Source organism: Capricornis sumatraensis, chromosome 7 (assembly GCF_032405125.1).
Source record: "Capricornis sumatraensis isolate serow.1 chromosome 7, serow.2, whole genome shotgun sequence".
Taxonomy (NCBI): Eukaryota; Metazoa; Chordata; class Mammalia; order Artiodactyla; family Bovidae; genus Capricornis; species Capricornis sumatraensis.
This window is the reverse complement of record NC_091075.1, coordinates 26,403,001-26,424,016: the sequence shown is the minus strand read 5'-3', so window position 1 is coordinate 26,424,016 and position 21,016 is coordinate 26,403,001. Positions and strand designations below refer to the sequence as shown.

Below are 21,016 nucleotides of genomic sequence, written 5' to 3'. Positions count from 1 at the left end.
ACATCGAGTTTGGGTACACTGGGGTGTGGGTAGGGTGGGAAGAGAAGCAAGGCATGCCTGGGGCTAAACTGTAAAGGCTTTAGCATAGCGCTAGGAACAAAGAAAACATTTAGATATAAGCCCCGGTGGCTCAGAAGGTAAAGAATCTGCTGCAATGCAGGAGACCTGGGTTCAGTGTCTTGGTCAGGAAGATCCCTTGGAGAAGGGCATGGCAACCCACTCCAGTATTCTTGCCTGAAGAATTCCATGGACTGAGGAGCCTGGTGTTCAAGGTGTTCCAAAGAGTTGGACATGACTAAGGAACAAACACTTTCACTTCACTTTTCATACTCATACAAGTATAGAGAACATACTTTGCACTTACCCACCCCTTTTCCAAAGAAAGAAAGAAAGAAAAAGACAGACTGATGGCTGGGTAGAGAGACAGAGATGTGAGAAAGCAAATACACTCAAATGTTAATTGTAAAAAGTAAGTGATGGGGGCAGGACTATACAGTTCTTTCAACATTCCTTTATATCTGAAACATTTCATAATAAAATGTGGAAAAAAAAATAAAAAACAAACACAACATTTTATCTGGAAGAAGCTTGCTTTTGAGAGAAAAGGGAGATAGCAGTTTTAAGAACAGGGGTCTCTCTATCCTGCCCTTTCTTTTTTGTGTTATATGAAGGATGCATGAGCTCAACAAAGGAGGTCAGGAAGAAAAGGTCTCAGTGCAATGACCTCCAACCCCGCTCTTCTCCAACCAGCTGCAAGGGGAATTTGGACTGCTAAGATTTTGTTGTATAAGCCCAATTCAACAGAATCTAATTGCTTCTGATACCTTTTTGAAAATGTAAGAAGTGAAAATGATGAACTACATAAAAGTTTTACACTTAAATATCTTATAAAATAGGAATATTTTCAAATGATTAGAAGGTAAAAAAGCTGTTTTCAAAAAATTGAGTGCTTAATATTTAATGGAGAAAGTACTGGGACAATTCCACTTCATTTTCACACTGGCTTCAAATTTTTTATTATTTAGGCTTCTTTCTTTAAAGGACTTTTAACAAGTGTATCCACAGCATGTCTTTAAATGAAATACGTTATATTAAAAGGAGTGTATATATATATTAACATCTCACACGTTTTCAGAAGAAAGATATAGTTTAAGAACTATATTCTTGCTGATAGGCTTCAAATATCTTAAATCTTTTAACTCAAAATCAGAAAATAATATAGAAAACTCTTTTTTCAAATTTGTTAAAGGATAATAAAGTCCCTCTCTGTAAGAAACCTATGCCACTGGAAAGTAAAACTTTATTATGATTCATTACTTTTAAGCAGAGTTTAGACATGTTTCCAGGTTTTATTTTTCGACACCTAGGGCAAGTACTGAATTTGAATAAAGGTTATTGATGGAACAAAGCCTAAGGTGTTGAGATAATAAGATCTTTTGTTGTGTACACTTAAGACAAAAGTGCCAAAATCAGCACTTTAGAAATAGGATACCATGCAAAGACAGAGCATGTCTTCAGAAGCCTCTAAAAACTTTGCATAATTGGTCTTTATAGCCCTTGACAAATGATGATGAAATCATAAGCATATAGACCATCTTTTATGGGAGAACATGTTTTCTGAATTGGCCCCCATAAGGCTTGGAGCCAAACCATGTGCCTAAAACTTATTTTCTTGTCTTTTCTTTCTCTGACCTAGTTTAACAATAACAAGTCTTGAGCTTCTATATTCAACAAAGTGATGTTGTACAGAAATTACTTAAACATTTACTCAGTTTTGCCCTTGGCTGTGGTGAGCTTGACAAGCGCTTCACTATATTTTTCCATACCACTAGGCACTTGAGTGGAGAAGGCGATGGCATCCCCACTCCAGTACTCTTGCATGGAAAGTCCCATGGATGGAGGAGCCTGGTGGGCTGCAGTCCACCAGGGTAGCTAAGAGTCAGACACGACTGAGTGACTTCACTTTCACTTTACACTTTCACGCGTTGGAGAAGGAAATGGCAACCCATTCCAGTGTTCTTGCCTGGAGAATCCCAGGGACAGGGGAGCCTGGTAGGCTGCCGTTTATGGGGTCGCACGGAGTCGAACACGATTGAAGCGACTTAGCAGCAGCAGCAGGCACTTGAGTCCCGGGAATTAGGGATGGTATCATAGGCTCTGAGAAACTGTGTCCACTCTGATGCACTGGCTATAATGATGCAGTCTTTACCTTTTTTTACTTATGCATCTACAAAAGACTATCCCCCCAAATAATATTATTCTCACTTCCAAGTTTAAATAATTAAGTGGAATATATAATGTTGTAAACATTGCCATTTTAAAATGAACTGACAACACTACTTTTTAAAAAAAAATCAGTGGTATATAATTAACATAGCAATTTCCTCCTATCATTATCCTTTCAAAGAAAAAATTCTTATGTTGATCCTTTTTTCTTTGAAATTGCATTTCCATTTCAATTTTCCTGATTTTACTTTAGTATATTATATACACTATTTTATCACATTATACTGTTCTTCCAAAAAATATGTTTAAAACTTTAAATTTATTTTTAAAAATTGCCTGAGACGAGACCTTACATCTTACAACTTCTTTTGTAATCAAAATCACGATTATTAGTAGTACATAACTGAACCGAGTAGCACAAGTATATGATAAACGTTCATGAATATTTCAAAAAAACACAGAAATATACTTTGATTGAACCTATCCCTCAATGATAAGGATGAAAGGGCAGTTACACTGCCTTGATTAAGGAGACCCCCTAGGCACTGAGTTTTTCCATTGTCTCTTTGTTTTAGTACTCTGGGCAGTGTTCACGGTGACTATCTAGGGAGGCCCATGCCTTTCTGTTAAAATAAGAGAAAAGCAACTGAGAATGAATGAGGAGGTGGGAAAGGAAAGACTGCAGTGAGCTTGCATCTGATGCAAGCTCAGATCAGGTCCCAGGCTGATTGTCTTTAGAAATGAAGACACATGTAGGCTGAGGATGTAAAAATGGATTCCCTTACTCCTCTTGAAATCCCTTTGGGGAATCCCAGTAGTCCAAATACTCTGGCATGAAGATAACTGCTCTGTCAAGAATTATATCACCCAGTTTCTACAGGCGATAGCTGTTGGAAGATCTCCTTGTCCAGCCATAACTGGAGAATCCTGCATTGTTGATCCATTTAGGGTCAGTGCTGGTTAAACCTAGTTCAATGAGATTGGAGGTGTTGCCCCTCACATAACAGCTGTGTGTATGCTTATGTAGGTTATTCTATTGGAGAAAAACACCTTCACGATAACAAATTTAAAAATCTCTGTAAAAATTGATCTTTTTGAGGACTACAACCTAAAATATTTGGAATACCTTTCTAATCTTGATTCTAACAATACTATTTCACATATCTATAGGTGATAAAATTGGGACATAATGACTACTCGTTCCAAACCACTCCAAATCACATATTCTCAATTTCTTCCATATGCTTTTTAGCTCAACTAAAATCTCAGCATGTAATAGACCCTACAATGATGTGATATTTGGCATAGGGCTAGTCTGTCTTACATATCATTTTGAAAGCACCAGAGGATCTTTGAAAATATATATATATTTTAAATATAAAGACTCTCCTGTGTAGTGGGTTTTTAAAAAGGCTAGCACAGCCTAGACTATTCTAATTTCTCTTGTCATAAAACATAACTGGATTCTTTGGATAGGAAGTCTTAAAAATGTACAGACTACTCCTAAATGTCAAATAACTGTCATTATTTGGTTATCTTAAATACATAGTTAAAAGCTACTTTCATTTCCAAGTGTTAATTTGATTCCACGGACTTTTGTTCTCTGAGACACTGTGTTCCATCTGTTCAATGATTCCTTGGTATAGCTGCAGAAATTGGCTATAAGCATAATTATAACTTGGGTAAAAATTAGACTTTAGAGTAGATTAGGAAGCTTGGTTGATTTTTTGAGATACTCTCACATATTCAGCCTATGCCTTACAGAGGACATTTCAGTTTATCTATATTTGCCAAGGTAGAAACTAGTAGCATGTGAGATGCCATTTTGGATTGAATTCTTTATCATAACAGACATGCATCAATTTTATGAACTGACAATGGAAATAAAGGCAAAATAAGCTGAAATAACAAGTGTCAAGCTAATAATGGAGATGTATTATCTATAGAAGAAACACTCATAACGCCTGGATGTTTAACCTATCAAGGATTGTTCTGAATATAAATGAGGATATAACAGTTGAACAATGTATTTATTAAGGACCTAACTGGGCATACATACCAAATGCTGGAAGAATGCATTTAGACTAGCGCCAGGTACCATGCTACCTGCTGAAGCACTTAGCACAGATCTTTGATACATGGTACTCAAAAATGTCTTTTCTTTATATTAAGAAGCAAATGCTTGTGCAGAGGTGGACAATCCAGTTCTTCTAATAGTTACATTTCTCACTGTAAATTAAAAGGCTGATTGTGTGATCTTCATTAATATCAAATTGCCTAGCTGGGGGCCTCAGTTGTATTTTGTGCCAACCAGGCTAAAGGCTGGACCACAGATGTTGTTAGTTCACTAGGAAAGAATAGAAGCCAGGATGCTAATGCCTTTGTTTTAAGTCAAAAAAGAAAAGAAAAGAAAAGAAAAGAAAAACCATTCCACAAAGATGGGCGACCAAATAAAATCAAGATTTCTCTTTCTTTAAAATTCTGAGAAAAACTGGATGAAATGTCATAGCGTCTCATAAGCTAGAAGTAGAAATGAAGGGGAAAAATTGATTTTTAGGAGAACAAAAATAAGACTACCCTGATAGAAAAATATTTTTAAACTTTAGATTTTCTGAGCATTTATTAAACCTTTTCATATAGCCTTTAAACATGCCACTTGAGATCAAACAATTATAGAGAGACTGTTTGACAAACCTTGGACTTATAACAACTCTGCCATTGTTCAATCAATTAGTAATTATTCTAAGTACAATCTTCAGATTAAGAGGTTGGACCCACAAAATGCTTTAGTACAAAGAAAATGGTACTTCCCTGGTGGCTCAGAGGTTAAAGCATTTGCCTGTGATGTAGGTAGCAGACCCAGGTTCAATCCCTGGGTCAGGAAGATCCCCTGGAGAAGGAAATGGCAACCCACTCCAGTATTCTTGCCTACAGAATCCCATGGACAGAGAAGCCTGGCAAGCTATGGTCTATGGGGCTGCAAAGAGTTGGACATGATTGAGCAACTACCACACTTACTTATTAATAGGGAGAGAGCTGTATATAACATTTAGTTCATTCTGCAAAGTCTGCACTTTTCTCTAATGTGAAAATCATGCCAGCTAATAAACTCATTTGTGCAAAATCATGTAGTACTAAGAAGAGAAAAAAGTACCTTTAATATCTGTGTTATTATACCTTTTAAGTTGGCAACTTAAAAAGATTTTCATGACTGTAATCACATATAAGTCAGACTTGATGATACTGGCTACAATATGATGGCTACCCAGGCGTCTTGTTTGGTAGTCCAGGCCCCCAAATATTAATAGCCCTATATATGGATGGGAATTTATACCCTAGTATCTAGTAAATACCTGTGTACATTTTTAGACATGTTTCAGTTTTAATAATATACTAGATATAAAATTTGTTTCCTTTTTATAGCATAATCATGATGAAAAAAGGCAATTACCTGTACTATGAAGGGAACAAAGTACAAAGGATACATTTATGCGACCAAACTGATTTAGCCTCTAAATTACACACTGAAATATTAATTTTAAAACAGTAACAATAAACTGGAAAGTAATTAACAAAAGTATGACAAGCAACCACAAAGACTTTTACAAAATATTGACTAGTCTTTCTTTTAATAGATGTCTTCCTTTCCTTTCTCCAATTATATAATACAAATTCAGCTATTTTTAAAAAGATATGAGAACTTAAAACTGATAAGCTGATATCCATCTTTGAAATGTAAGTTTTTGGAAAAATTACATGGATTTCTCACATGGTCATACTTCTTAAAACAGTAAAATACACAAAGTGTTTTTCTTTTCTTTGTCAGAAGTAGAAGAGAACAAGAAAGATGCCCTTATGTTTCCTCCAACTATCACATATTTTATTCCAATTTACACTCCTTCCTCCAACCATCTAAATCATCTGTGAAAGCAAACTATTTAAAATTGGTTTCTTATTGTACTATACTCTCAGCTCAATGACAGCAGAGACCATGTGTTTATTTACCACTGAATATACAGAAAATGGTATTCTATGAATATTTTATATAGAAATTTAAAAATACTATTGAAAATAAAATAGAAATATACCATGATATAAAAATTGAGGTGCTTTGAGTATTATTTTAGTATTTGGCGTTTTAGAAAATAATTTCAATTTCCTTTTTTAGCTATTATAAACATTAAACAAATTTTGCTATTTGCCTCTTTCCAATAATCTTTTATCTGACCAAATGATACCCTAATGTTTCATTTTCTGGTTTTCTGGTAAGATTTATATCTCATAGTAATTTTTATGCATTTGATGCAAATATTTTTAAACAGCTGCTGCTTGAACTGCTCCACAATCCTGGTTCTCACTGTCTTTCCCTCATCACTCTTTTCTCTATTTCATTTGTTTATCTTTCTTCAGCTTCATAAACAAGGGATAATTTTCCTGACCAGTGCTCAACTTTCTGATATTTCCTCCCACATCAGTAAATTTGGAGGCACATTTGACTCTTAGTAGGTTCAACTGTGACTTTTAACACAAAGCCTCAGTCACCTGCTCCAATTTCGTTCCCAATTTCCAGGGCTTCATTTCCAAATCCTGTCTGGATGTTTCCAGAGCCATGTCACTTTTACTCAAACTCATGTCTACCACTAAACCAGGGGTTCCCAACTTTCGGGATCTAATGCCTGATACCCTGAGGTGGAGCTGAAATAATAACAATGGAAACAAAGTGCACAATAAACGTAATGCGCTTGAACCATCCTTAAACCAGCCTTTTCCCACCACCCCCACACCCCCCCGACACACATCCCTGGCCCGTGGAAAAACTGTCTTCCATGAAATAGGTTTCTGGTGCCAAAAAGGTTGGGGATTGCTACACTAAACGCATCTTTCTCCTGAAATGGATGAAGTTTTTCCATAACTGTTCTCATCCTCCTAGGTACCAAGGTTTGAACCATCCAAACCTGCTTTAGTTTTCTTTGCCCACTGAGTCCATAGTTTTAAGTCCTTGGCTGCTCTTTGGAATAGCTCCCTCTTCCTTTTATTGTTAAGACTATCATTGTTCCAATCTAGTCACCTCAACCTTGAAATACTTTATTCAGTTTCTAAATTATAACCCAACTCATCCTTTGTTCTTTTTCCAAGCATTTTTCCAAGCTTGAAAAAAGTATTTGCTTTTTCTCAAACATAGCTTTTAAGATGATGGCAGGTTATACTGAGGGTTGATAGAACAAGAATCATATGGCCACTGTGCCCTCAGAGTTCTTTGTTTGGTAGTATGTCTAAACATTTCTTTGAATTTTTTCATATTAAATGTAATACTTTTGCTCCCAAACTGCCAATTATTATAGGACATAACTTTTTTTTTCCCCTTCAGATTGGGAACCTGAAATGTGAGATGCTGAAATGAGCTGCTCCGAAATGACAGTGATTACAGCCATAGGAAGAGCTCTAAGCTAATGGTTCTCAGTACATGTGCTGCCAGATGCACAAAGCAGAAGGGAGTTTTTAAGATGACATTCATCTCAAACACTCATCACGGCAAACAAATACAGCTTCGGTAGAAAATGATTTACCCGAGTCCTTAAAGATGTATTCCTCAAGGACTAGTAAGATGTCACATAAGTCCTACTAATTTCCAACTTCGCACTTTAAAAAGTTCTGCATAATTTTTTAAAGTTAGACAGAAAGCAGTGGGGAGACACTCTGGAACCTGTGATATTAGATTTGAAGAATTATCTAATAATCCAAAGCAGATGATGGAAGATAATTTTCTTGTATACAATTTAGATGGTTTCGTAGAGGCATGCAAAAAACTGCTCTGATTCCATATTCGGTGACTTGCCTGTGGTTAACATTAGGATAAGGCAAAAATGTGGACAAAGGACAAGAGTTCCGCCATGTGGTTTGCTCCTTTAGATGAAAGCAGAGACATAAATTCTAATTTAATCCTAAGTCTTTCCAGGGCAGCTTGAAACTATACTTGGCTTGAAATGTATTAGTTTTTATTATTTTTTCTTTCTTATTCTACAGGATTTCAGTTTTACCTCCACAGTTCTTTCCTCTTAGCCAGACTTATCACATATCACAGTCTCAAACATAACTTGCTTACATATATGTATATATACATATATATAAGATAGTGATCTCAGAGTCTAAGATTTTAGACAAAAAGAAAGTTTCAAATAAATATTTCTAACTCATGAAACTGTCATTAGGCTTTTAATGCTATTCCAGACCTCCTTCTTATAATACTGAACAGTAAAGAAAGCTTTGTGATGGAGATTGCTTGATTTCTGTCAGCTTCTCTGCCTCCCACCCCACACACTTCGGGATCACTTACTAATCCGTGCTCTGAAATTAGTCTTCTTCATTAATGAGAATTAACTACTAAATGAGATACATCTACTTGGATTTCGTTCTTCTCTGACATATACTGGGGAATAACAAACCCAAATTAAAACCAGACTATCCTTTTCTCATCCAAAATCAGAAGTGGAAACAGGAATCAAAGACCCCAATACATATAAACCAGATCCTCAAAAGACATTCAGTTGGCATTGAACTGCCTCAAAACTTTACAAGATAACAGAAGTTTTGTATTTTATTTTCAACAGAAAAGAACCACAGACCAATTTAAAACAGTGATCTTTTTCTAGACAGGCTATCAAATTCCTTTATTTGTAAAGCAGAAGCTGAGGAGCAGAAATTCATGACATGATTTCTACCCAGCAGAAGCCTAGGCAAGCCAGGAGACTTTTTGTCTATTCAGATGCAATAAAATTTTTCTTATTATCAAACACATAACTTCTTGGAGTGAATTAAGGTTAAAGGAGTAAAACAAAACTATTTTATTTGCTCTGACTTTCATGGCCAAATGATTGTGCAAAAAAACTATTTATTTTATGATTATTTCACAGAACAAACTAAAGTATATCATGTTTTGCTAATAGTGTTGTTTTGCAAAAAAAAAAAAACCTCATCATGCTGTTAAAAAAAAAAATCAAGCACTATAACTATAGCTTGTGGAAAGTTCAAGAGTCTGAGAAACAGGCAGACATTGGCACGAATCCAGGCTCCATTAGTTCACTAGCTCTTTGACCTTAGGTTTTAACCTCACAGCCCTGAGCTCTGTATGTAGAAGTGGGATAATCATAGCACCTATATCAAAAAGTTGTCTTGAGGATTAGGGACAATATAAATCACCTAGGAACTTTCCATAAAATAAATCATAGTTAATTATAAGTTTTTGCTGGTCACAAGGGTAAGAGTTAACACAGATAAACCACTTGGAATGATGTCTAACACCTAAGCGTTAGCTATGGCCACCTTCATTGTCAAGTGGTAAAGGAGAGCTGACAGAACCCAGAGGAAAAGAAGCAAAATGAATCCCACACCTAGCACTCCCCAAGGGCATGAGGAGAACTCCCATCTGTGACAGACTTTGTAAACACGCCCCTGATAAGGTACTCTGAGAGGCATGGTCTGTAAAGGCACCATTGTCGTTGTTTAGTCACTAAGTCACGTCTGACTCTGCAACTCCATGGGCTGTAGCCCGCCAGGCTCCCCTGTCCGTGGGGTTTCCCAAGCAAGAATACTGAAGTGGCTTGCCATTTTCTTCTCCAGGGGATCTTCCCGACCCAGAAATCAAACCTGCTCTCTTGCACTGCAACAGGCAGATTCATTAAAACTGAGCCACCAGGGGCAGGCACCATTACTATCCTGGATCTTATAGCTGATGTTGGATACTAAGCAAAATATTGAGAAAGGTTTGATAAAGACTCATCAAGAGATGCTTTCTCTTTAGACTAAGCAGCAAGTTAAGGAAGAGCTTTAATTAAGTCCTTTGATGTCTTCTGATTCCTGCTTTCACCTCTGGATCCAACAAGTGCAGAAGCCTGATAGAACATAGGGCCAGCCCCCAGAGAGAGACAGACACTGCAGGCTGCCCAAAGGAGGAACAGGGTGGGAGAATGGAACCTTGATCCTCAGGTTGAAAATAACATACAAAAAGAGAGGAGAAAAAAAAAAAAACAAACCTACAAGATATGTTCTCAATAAACTATTGTCCCCAAAAGAGTTAAACAGTTCTGGGAAGATTCTCAAGTTGTTCTCTGAGTAGCTCTGAGGAAATCCATAATTTCTGTGTCGTGGTAAGTAAAGCACTAAAGAACATTTCTGATGATTTACTCTGAAATGTATACTACCCTAAGTTAAACACATTTGTAATGAAAACTTTACTTCTATTTTCCTTTTTCTTCCTTAGACAGCAAATTTATGAGATATGAGCATTTAGAAGTTGGAGCTGTTTCTCTGCAGAAATGACCTAAGATTCAAACATGGTAGTTAAACAGTTCACGGGTCTGCTTAGAAAGAAAAGAATTCTTCCAAGTGCCCTGAAAGGACATGCACTGCTATCATTGGCATGAACAGGTTTAAAAGCAACTGCTGATGAGCACAGCACATTGATTAGAACTAATTATTTTAAAGCAGAGAAGTTCCAAAATGCATCCTTTCATTAAATGACTGAGCAAGTGGGTAAAGGAACTCACTAAAGTGCAGTAAACACTGAGGCAGTCTTGGTGATACTCAACTGTGCAGGAAACACCAGCACTGTTGAAATGTGCAGGTACTTTTGGCTTTAGGATCTGGCAGCACATAGTAGGTGCTCAATATATTTTTACTGAATGAGTGAATTAACATATAATTACAATCATATGCAGGGCTACTTATTTTATACCATGTGCTACATATTTAATAATTATTGGTCAATAAACCTCGCTAAAACAGAGATTTGTTAAGAGAGGAACACCTCTGTATGAATGCTACTTAATCTTCATTTTTGAGGAATTACAGAAACATAGTGAAAGGTGTCTATTACAAAACGCTTGCTGACTTTTAAGGTTAGTATTCTTTCTTGAGGGAAAAAGAATATCTTTCTAACCTTCCATTAGGAAGATTTAATATCTCTTAGATGGTATTATAACGATCTAACTATATATAGATAGTTATATATGGTATATAACCATCTAACTATACCTGGAAAAGTTAACAATGGCAAACCGTGGCTTTAACATATGAAACAGCTAGAATCTGGATAAAGCACAGAACATCCACTGGTTTTCTGAATATTTTAAAATGCATCAATATGTTTACTTAAGAAAGTTCTTATAAACTATTTTTTTTAGCTCATTCTAACCTAGTAAAAGTTTAAAAAAATTCTTGTCTTCCCTGTATTGTACATTCCCTTGCAATGTGATATATGACTAAAGAATAGTAACATGGAGACAAGTAATGAAGACAAGAGAAGTTACAGGAAGTAGAAAAACCTTGAGATGGTAGAAATAATTGTACCCTTTAAATTTACCTAAGCATATAGACTGTATGTATGGGAGTGAACGGAAACTTTCATTTTATTTTTGCCTAAAGAGTTAGGTATTCTGCAAAGAGTTAGGTATTATAATACAAATTAGATGTGATTTGTATTAAGCTCAAATAAATATTAAATCATGCTGTTCAGACAGTAACTTTCAGAAAAGGCTACATTCTTGCTTCATTTTACACATGTACAGTTCTAAAAGGTAAAAAATTGTATCAATTTAAACTTGTCACAACATCTCGTTTCCACTGCTACCATCCCCTTTTATTTGATAATGTCTTATTTTATTGATATTTTATGTTTACACATCAGTCTCCCTAATCAGACTGCAACTTCTTCTTAAGTCTTTAATGCATTTTGGAATCCTGAGTGCCCTGTGCAGAGTAGTCACATATTAAACACTTATGGAAGTGAACTTTGCTCTTGCACTTTCCTCTTCCAACTACATTTTTGTATATTAGCATCCCTTTTAGGGCCCTTTTGTAAGAGCCAGAGTAATTTTTCTCTCTATCCACATCAGGAATCTTTGTCTTTTATAGAAAAGTGTACTCTCTGAAGGTAACCGAATACCAAATAGTATTTTAAAAAAACAATAATAAAAAACCCTAATAATGTATTTAATTATTACAGATATGAACAGATATTAAGTTGACATAAATATCAATATGTTAATGTGGAAGTTATCTTTTATCATATACATTAAAATTTGAATAACTGACAGGAACAATTTCACTAAAAGAGCCAAAAAAGTGACTTAGCAACTTGAGATACTGAGAGATGGTTATTAAAGTACTTTACTGCTTCAACTACGTTTGCAAGGTGATGGGAAAATTCTCTCATGGATTTTGTTTCTTATATTTCTTCAAGGCAACTACAAAATATCATAACATTGTTCATTCTCAACAGTACATTATTTACACATAATCTAAATCTTAGAAATTTACTCTTAGGGTTACCTGTAAGATGCCAATAACTACCTAGGAACCTGAATTAGCTCAAAGGTCCAGGCTCTTACCATCAAATCCATCTTCTTCTGACCCCAGTTCATCGTCTGAGCAGATGTTGAGGACATTTACCAGCATCTCAGTCACTGAGGAGACAAAGGGAAGAAAGAAAAAATAGTCTAAAAAATTTACTGCAATATTAATTATTACTCTAGCACTGTGAATGAGCAGGCTTGGCAGTAATATCCTTACCTCTATTGAAGATGGAATTTCCTGCATAATAGTTTTTATAAAATTCAGATCATAAAAGATATCAGGCTTTGTGTTTCTATGTAGACTTTATATTCTTAAAATTATCAGCTCATGCCTATGAAATCTAATGGAAACACTGACCAGGTATCAGTCAATAGACAGTGGACCAAAGAAAAATGTGGATGTGAATATAGTATACATCCATGAAGGAGAAAATGCTTTTTAATTTTTATTTATTTGTACAGCAAGGCTGTTAGATTTAGACAAGGTTACAAACATTAGGTTCACAGGGACCAAGTGAATGCTGGATCTCTTTTTAATTTTTAGTCCCCCAGAGAACTCAGTTTAGTGATAGAAATGTGGCTTATGTTTAAGAAAAACTGATAAATGATGAACTAATATATTTGAGATAGCTTTGGGAATATTGATTTAAAAAATTAATGTGTTGATATATAAATATCATTAAATTTCATTTTCAAAAAGGTTTTACAAATGAAGCTTAGATAAGACTGATTAGAAATTCACTTGAGTAAATAGATTAAAAGAGGGTTGTATAAAAGCATTATACACAGAAATTAGTACTGCAACACTATACTAAGTTACATGTTATTTGCATTGAACATTTTTAAAAGTTAGGTTGGGTTCTATCATGAGTGTGAAAAGAAGCTTGTCCAGTATTTCTTCAAGAGTTCATTTTTAAAATCAATGTTCTTCTAGCATTAAATATATATGTTAAAGGGTGAAACTTCAGTGGGGCCAGCATTAACCCAGAGCTTCAGTTTCATTATCAAAAAGTCAGTTATGTACACATATATATTACTATATTCTTTTGTCACAGATCAAAAAATCTGAATAATTAATGGAAACAACCCACATGAAGGGTGTTCAAGGATAGCTGTCAGGATTCTCAGTGCTTTTCCATCCATCTGTGATCTGATGGGTGCAAGGAAGTGCTGACATGGAGTAGTACCGGGAACTGCTAACTGCTGCTAAGTCACTTCAGTCGTGTCCGACTCTGTGCGATCCCATAGACGGCAGCCCATCAGGCTCCCCCATCCCTGGGATTCTCCAGGCAAGAACACTGGAGTGGGTTGCCATTTCCTGCTCCATTGCATGAAAGCGAAAAGTGAAAGTGAAGTCACTCAGTCATGTACGACCCTCAGCAACCCCATGGACTGCAGCCCACCAGGCTCCTCGGTCCATGGGATTTTCCAGGCAAGAGTAGTGGAATTGGTTGCCATTGCCTTCTCCGAGTACTGGGAACATTTATCTATTAAAATTAAAATGTACTGACTCTTAAAATTTACTTTTGACTTGTTTTGGTGTTGAAGGGGAAGGCTTCTTTGATGACAATTCATAACTTCTTGGGTTTAATCATCAAAGGATAGTTAAAAAAATAAACAAGGATTGTAGGAAAATAAATATTATATATATTAATATTAATATATTACATATATGTATGAACATAAATATACAAATATTTCAGAAAAATGTACAGCTTTTCTCTAAAATTCCCCAATAGGCCATTATTTTTCTAAAACAAGTGCAAGCTCTTATGTTTATTACAATGTCTATTCCCTTTCTCTGTGATGCTGAAGACTGCCTGAGGAATTATCTAGACTATCACCATCATGCCTCCTGAATGGAAAACTCAAGTTCAGTGGGTACAGGCTTTTCCTCAAAATTTTTGTTGCAGTTTAGGTCAAAACATAAAAAACAAATAAAGGGAGACTGAAGGAAAGAAAGAAAGACCAATTGTTCTGAAAAACTGGAGCATGCTAATAAACAACTTTTAAAATATGAATCTCATCTAATGGTCACAATATTTATCATCACTCAGTTGCTCAGTTGTGTCCAACTCTTTGCCACCCATGGTGGCAGGCTCCTCTGTCCATAGGATTTTTCAGGCAAGAATACTGGAGTGGGTCACCATTTCCTCCTCCAGGGGATCTTCCCAACCCAGGGGTCCAACCCATGTCTCCTACATTGCAGGTGGATTCTTTACTGTCAAGCAAGCCATCATTATATATTTTTTTGTTATTGTACATGCTGTGTTTCAAAATATTGTAAACATTAATCACTTTCATACAATGATTATTATTAACATCAGAAATGTGAAGAAAGCATGGTTATCTCAACCTTTTGACTGGTAGTTTGTAAAATAAAATAGAACTTTTGAATTATAATACAAAGGGGTAAGAAGAGAAGGTAGCCATTATAGCTTGAAGCCAGTCAAAATTATGAATGTTACTTTTTTTAGTTGGATTATTCTAATAAGATTATGTAAATTATCCTAATAGTTCTCATTTCTTTTATTTCCCCCTTAATTCCATCCATTACATGTTAATAATATGTACAATGACACACTTTCAAATCACTGCTCCTATGGTGCAGCTTGTGAGTTTTATTGGTTAGACCAAAGGGTTTCCCTTTCTGAATATTTCATGGTAAAAGAGCCACACGTTTTCTCCTTCCTTCTCGTATCATTTTATGTAACATCAACATATATACACTACCAGGTTTACACCTGGATAGCTGGTGAGAAGTTGGTGTGTAGCAGAGACAGCCCCTTCTAGTGCCCTGTGATGACCTGGAGGGATGGGATGAGGGGAGAGGAGGGAGGCTAGGAAGGGAGGGGATGTATGTATAATAATGGCTGATTTGCACTGTTATAACATAAACCAATGCAACATTGTAAAATAATTTGTTTTAAATATATCTAAAGAAAAAGAAAAAAAAAAAGAAAAGAACATCCCAGGATTCCACAACACACCTTTTTCCCCAACAAATGGCAGGGACCAGGTGAAAACATCCATGAAATTTGGAAGCCAGTATGGATGAGGAGAACAGTTGAATTGCCTGATATTCATGACATTGTTCTCATACTTCAATACTGCAGCTGAAAAAAACAAAAAAAAGGAAATTAGACTCACAAGCATGTATTTCTGCTTCTACACATGACTTGAGTTGATCAAGAAAATTCAACTAATTGACTTAAGCTCCAAAATATCAAGGGAAATAGCTTCATCTGTCATGAATGTTTATACTAGTTATGGATTTAATCTTCACTCAGTGTGATATGTAATTGCAAAATATATGAATGCTATATATGAAAATTCATTATAATTTGGCAAATATATATAAAAAATAGTTAATCAAACACTAGGAATTAGATCAAGTTTTTTTGCAGCCAAGAATATTTTAGTCTTATTTAATATTTGATGAGACAAATAAAAGTGGCATAGGTAAGTTAGTACAATATAATTTAATAATCTCAAATATCTGAACAGAATTTATTTCTACTGCTTTTAAACCACACTTTTTTTTTTTCCCAGTAGAACTCACAACAGTTGGACAAACAATTTAAACTAGACTGCAATCTTGACTTAATAAAGTAAAAGGTTTGGATTGAATTCTGCCTTAAATAATATGCTGGTATCTGACTCCACCCTTGACTTCTGAGAAGGATGCACCATCCACAAAGAATAGGAAAATAAATCTACTTGCTTTACTCTGGTTTGTCTGGTGTCTGTAGGCTGGATTGATACTCATATGGAATGTTATGGCTGAAGAGATGCTAAGAGCACAGCTGACCTCCCTTCTAACCAGGTTCAGAATTTCATCTATAGCAATCAGGACACAGCGTGAGCAGGTCTCTGTGAATACTTTCAATGAAGCAAAAGCTTTACTACTTACTGATCTTAGTCCTCCCTTCTGAGAAAATACAGAACAAGTACACTTCTGTTTCTTTAAACATTAAGAACAAAACTCTCATACTGCAGACTTTCTATGATGGCACGATTAGCATGGGTGTGTGCGTGCTAAGTCACTTCAGTTGTGTCCAAACCTTTGCAACGCTATGGACTATAGCCCCCTAGGCTTCTCTGTTCCTGGGATTCTCTAGGCATGAATTCTGGAGTGGGTTGCCATTCCCTCTTCCAGGGGATCTTCCTGACCCAGGATTTGAACCAGCGTCTTCTGCGGCTGCTGCATTGCAGGTGGATTCTTTACCGCAGAGCCACTTAGGAAGCCCATGATTAGCATTATCTTAGTGGAAATTACTGAACAGATCCTAGATGATGTCAAATGAGTTTTTTATGGCTTTGTCTGGGGGTTTAAAATATAGAAAAATTAATTATCTTACTACTTTAAAATTTTTAGGCTGATTTTACATGGGAAAGATTAGTTATAGCATGTGATTCCTATGCATAAACATAGGCCTTAAAAATCTCTTTTTTTTGAAAAATTACTGTAAGTTTGCTAGGTTTGAGCTTTTGCATCAATGTCTGCACTAACATCTTTTCTTCTTACTTGATGATACCTATAACATACATTGTTTTCATAGCTCCACATTTTTATTTCACTTCGAATGTTTTCTCAGAACCTCTGAATTTCCAAATTCTTCCCATACATTGGTGCCCAGCTCAAACACTATCGCCTCTTTGAAATCTTTTCTGATTTCTTCTGATGAGTGTCTTTCTTCTGAATTCCCAAAGCCCTTGACTTATAGCTCTATTTGCATTTATTATTTAATTTAAATACAGGTATTCTATGTATATATGTATATGCCCAATGTCTCCCTATGTCTGTAAGGAAAAGTACCCTTCAGCAGACTTAATAGTGTTTATGTTTGAGTGCTGAAGAATTGATACTTTTGAATTGTGTTACTGGAGAAGACTCTTCAGAGCCCCTTGGACTGCAAGGAGATCAAACCAGTCAATCCTAAATGAAATCAACCCTGAATATTCATTGGAAGGACTGATGCTGAAGCTGAAGCTCTGGTATTTTGGCCACCTGATGCGAAAAGCCTATTCACAGGACAATACCCTGATGCTGGGAAAGATTGAGGGCAACAGGAAAAGGAGGCAACAGAGTATGAGATGATTAGAAAGCATCACCAACTCAATGGACATGAATCTAAAATAAACTCTGGGAGATAGTGGAGGACAGAGGAGCCTGGCGTGCTGCAGTCCTTGGAGTTACAAAGGGTCGGATATGACTCAGTGAATGAACAATGTTTCACACACCATCTTCTTAGCATAGACGCTCAAAAGCTAAGGACATATCTTGATATTTCCCCCATCATCTTTTTCAAGAAAATTCCTCCTAATCCCTTTGACCTCTCCCTCAACCTGCACATCCTATTCTGGATGTTTGTCACACCAGCAATGCGACTGTTCAAGTGCGGCTCAGAACTAATATAATTTTGGTGGGGATAATCAGTGCAGAGTATGAGAAGAATGTATAGTTTTCTGTGCTTTGCATACTACATACATCATACTGCACTTGAACAATAAGTGGATGTTTTCAGCAGCTTACTCCTAACAAAAATCATACTTGATAACAGTGAGGTTTTTTCTTTGAATCATATTTCAGGCTGACTAACCCAATTCCAGAGAACAGAATCACAGATGGTTTGGGGACAAGAATTACAGATGGTATAATCAACACTGAGTTACTGTCTTCCTATAGAATACTGAATCCTCCATACACTTCTGTAAACTCATTCTTTCATTATCCTATCATTGATTTGATATGTCATTTGGCCTAAGGATACATTCACACAGTATTAAAAACGTGCAAAATGAAAAAATCATGGCAAATGACAACATCGCCTTTGCTAGATGAGAAAGGTGAAGTCCTTTCAGCTTAGCTGCCTGGTCTCTGAGCACCAGCTTCATGGAAATGGTATTTACACTATTTTTAAATACTGCATATTCTTAGCAGGAATGGATCTTCCCGTCTTCAAAAGAATCTTTTAAGGTTCTAAGTTGCCTTTTTGAAGACTAATTTCTTCTCTAAGTTTTCCCCCACTTTTTATTAGCTTAGGGTGGTGCAGCAGGAAGAAAGAAGTAAGTGTTATAACCGAGAGTACCCAGGAGAAAAGGGAGGCTTTCGATAATAAGTCATTTAGTCCTCATTACAAATCTGAGAAACAGATGTGACTGCCCTCTTGCTATAGACTAAGGATCTGAGGTTGAGAAGTAAAATAACTGTCTCAGGATCATGCAACAAAGAACTAGAAGATTTCACTCCCAATTCAAACTCAGCTTTTACTGACACCAAATCCATCTTCTTTCTAACATCCCTCTGTCTCTTCTAAGTGATCAATATTTGAATTCCAGTCCGAGCTATTATACTAATTTAACTTTGAATATGATGTTCAAAATTAAAGATGTTTTAGCTTTTTGCCAAAATACACATTTGAGAAAAATGAAATAGGATGCACATTCACTAGTGTGGATAAAGCTTGTCCAGTAGATAAAGCGGAAGTTCTGTTGCTGGTGACACAAAGCATTTATTCATTTGACACTGCTCAACACAATTTATCTGTGTGCCTACCGATAATGCAGATACTGTTTACAGATTTTATTTTTGTTTATTAGCAACAGAAATAATACCATTTAATACACGCTACATTTTCTAAGCATCTGCTCTGTGTATTTCCTGTGCTCAGGCTTGGTCATTTCAGTCGTGTCTGACTCACTGTGACCCCATGGACTGTAGCCCACCAGGCGTCACTGTCCATGGGATTCTCCAGGCAAGAATACTGGAGTGGGTTGCTATGCCCTCCTCCAGGGGATCTTCCTGACCCAGGGATTGAACCCATGTCTCTTACGTCTCCTGCACTGGCTGGTGGGTTCTGCATCACTACTGCCCCCTGGAAAGCCCATCTGCTCTATACCAGGCACTATATTTGGTGTTTAATAATCAAATACCTTCACAATATCTCTCAAAAAAGTGGTTCTTATTTACATTTTCAAAATAAGCAAAGAGGTTATTTGTCCAAGGTCACACATGAGAAGCAGCAAACCTCAGTTTGGTTTTGAATCTGAAGTCCCTCATCTTTTCAGTATTTCACAATTATTTCACCCTAACTGCATAAATCATTCCAGGTCTACCAAGTGTTGGACACAGATTCTCCCTCCATGTTCATTCCTTTTTTTAAAAAGGGAGCATTGGACTGGAAGCCCAGACGCCCAAACTGAAAGATGAATGCTGTCATGAATTACTCACAAGACCCCAAAACACTTAACGTCTCTGTGTCTGTTACCTCACTTTTTACTACGTGGGTTTATCCAGATAATTTACACAACCTCTTTCAGATCTGAATAATGTTAACAGACTTCTGGAACGAAGATCTCAGCATAAATGCAAAGACTGATGAATGTTCTCAGTAATTCTAAAAGCCATTAATAGAACCTTTTCCCTTAATTTTCAATATATTAAAAACAATAGCTTTCATTTAAATATGCAAATGCAGCAATATGTATTCTCTTCTTCAGCCACATAAAATACTCATGCAAATACACTTCTTGAATAATCGTACATTAATAACTGATGAATTTTGATTTTTTTTGTATAATATATTTATCACAAAAATGTATAAAAAAATTTGAACCAGAACAGTCCCAAATATCCAGTCACGAAATTCACAGTTAACATTTCATCTTCCACCTCCCACATCCTCCGCCCCTGCCGCCAGCCTCTGTCACTGGAATTACGAAGCTCAACTGGAGCCCTAACAGGATGCTCTCCTCTGAAGTACTTGAAAGACATTTATCTCCACCGGCCACATAAATAATACAAACGGTTGTATTTCAAGAATCACTTGAGATCACCTCCTGAGATCTTGTCTGAGAAATAGAGGGAGGGAAAAAGAATGAAGTCTATCATCAAGGGCCTCCTTTATTCCACTGGCAATTATACATGACCTCGTGTCCTTTAACAACTGTATTAGAGGCCAGGGGACAGGAGATGACACACATACGGGCCTTAGGTTACCGACCATAATTCAGAACAGACCAGAAAGCACGGCAACAAATGCTCTTCCATTGTACATGCAGGTGTGAAGAACAGTCAGAAGAAATCTGGTATGAGACAAAGAGTATTAATCTGTTTGGATCTGGAGACCTGACTGCCAGTTCTTTTTCTGATACCAAAATTATGGCAGCAAAGCTATCCAATTAACTGGTCTCATCTTGCTTATGCAGAAGATAGATATAAAATCAGCAATAAAGAGACTGCTCCCACTTGGGAATAGGAAGGGGTACTGGACCTCTATCATATCTAGTGATATAACAAGGCCCTCTAATATAGTGAAACCTGAGGAACAGCATCTAGATTTTAATTCAGTCTTTTCTCTGCCATGCACTAACTTGCTAGACCAAATCCAAATCTGTAAAGGAGTCTCTCTTACTTGAAAACTGAAATTTTGATGAGA

At 36.3% G+C, this 21,016-nt stretch overlaps 1 protein-coding gene across 2 annotated transcripts in view; it reads right to left on the bottom strand.

Annotated features, from left to right (window-relative positions):
- PPP3CA (protein phosphatase 3 catalytic subunit alpha) overlaps positions 1-21,016 on the bottom strand; it is a 321,661-nt gene that overhangs the window by 16,476 nt on the left and 284,169 nt on the right. For both annotated transcript variants that reach the window (XM_068975525.1, XM_068975523.1), the window contains exons 9-10: positions 15,566-15,691; positions 12,612-12,686 (exon numbers count right to left, since the gene is read on the bottom strand). In XM_068975525.1, coding sequence (XP_068831626.1) covers positions 12,612-12,686; positions 15,566-15,691 — 201 coding nt within the window. The remainder of the gene's footprint in view (positions 1-12,611; positions 12,687-15,565; positions 15,692-21,016) is intronic.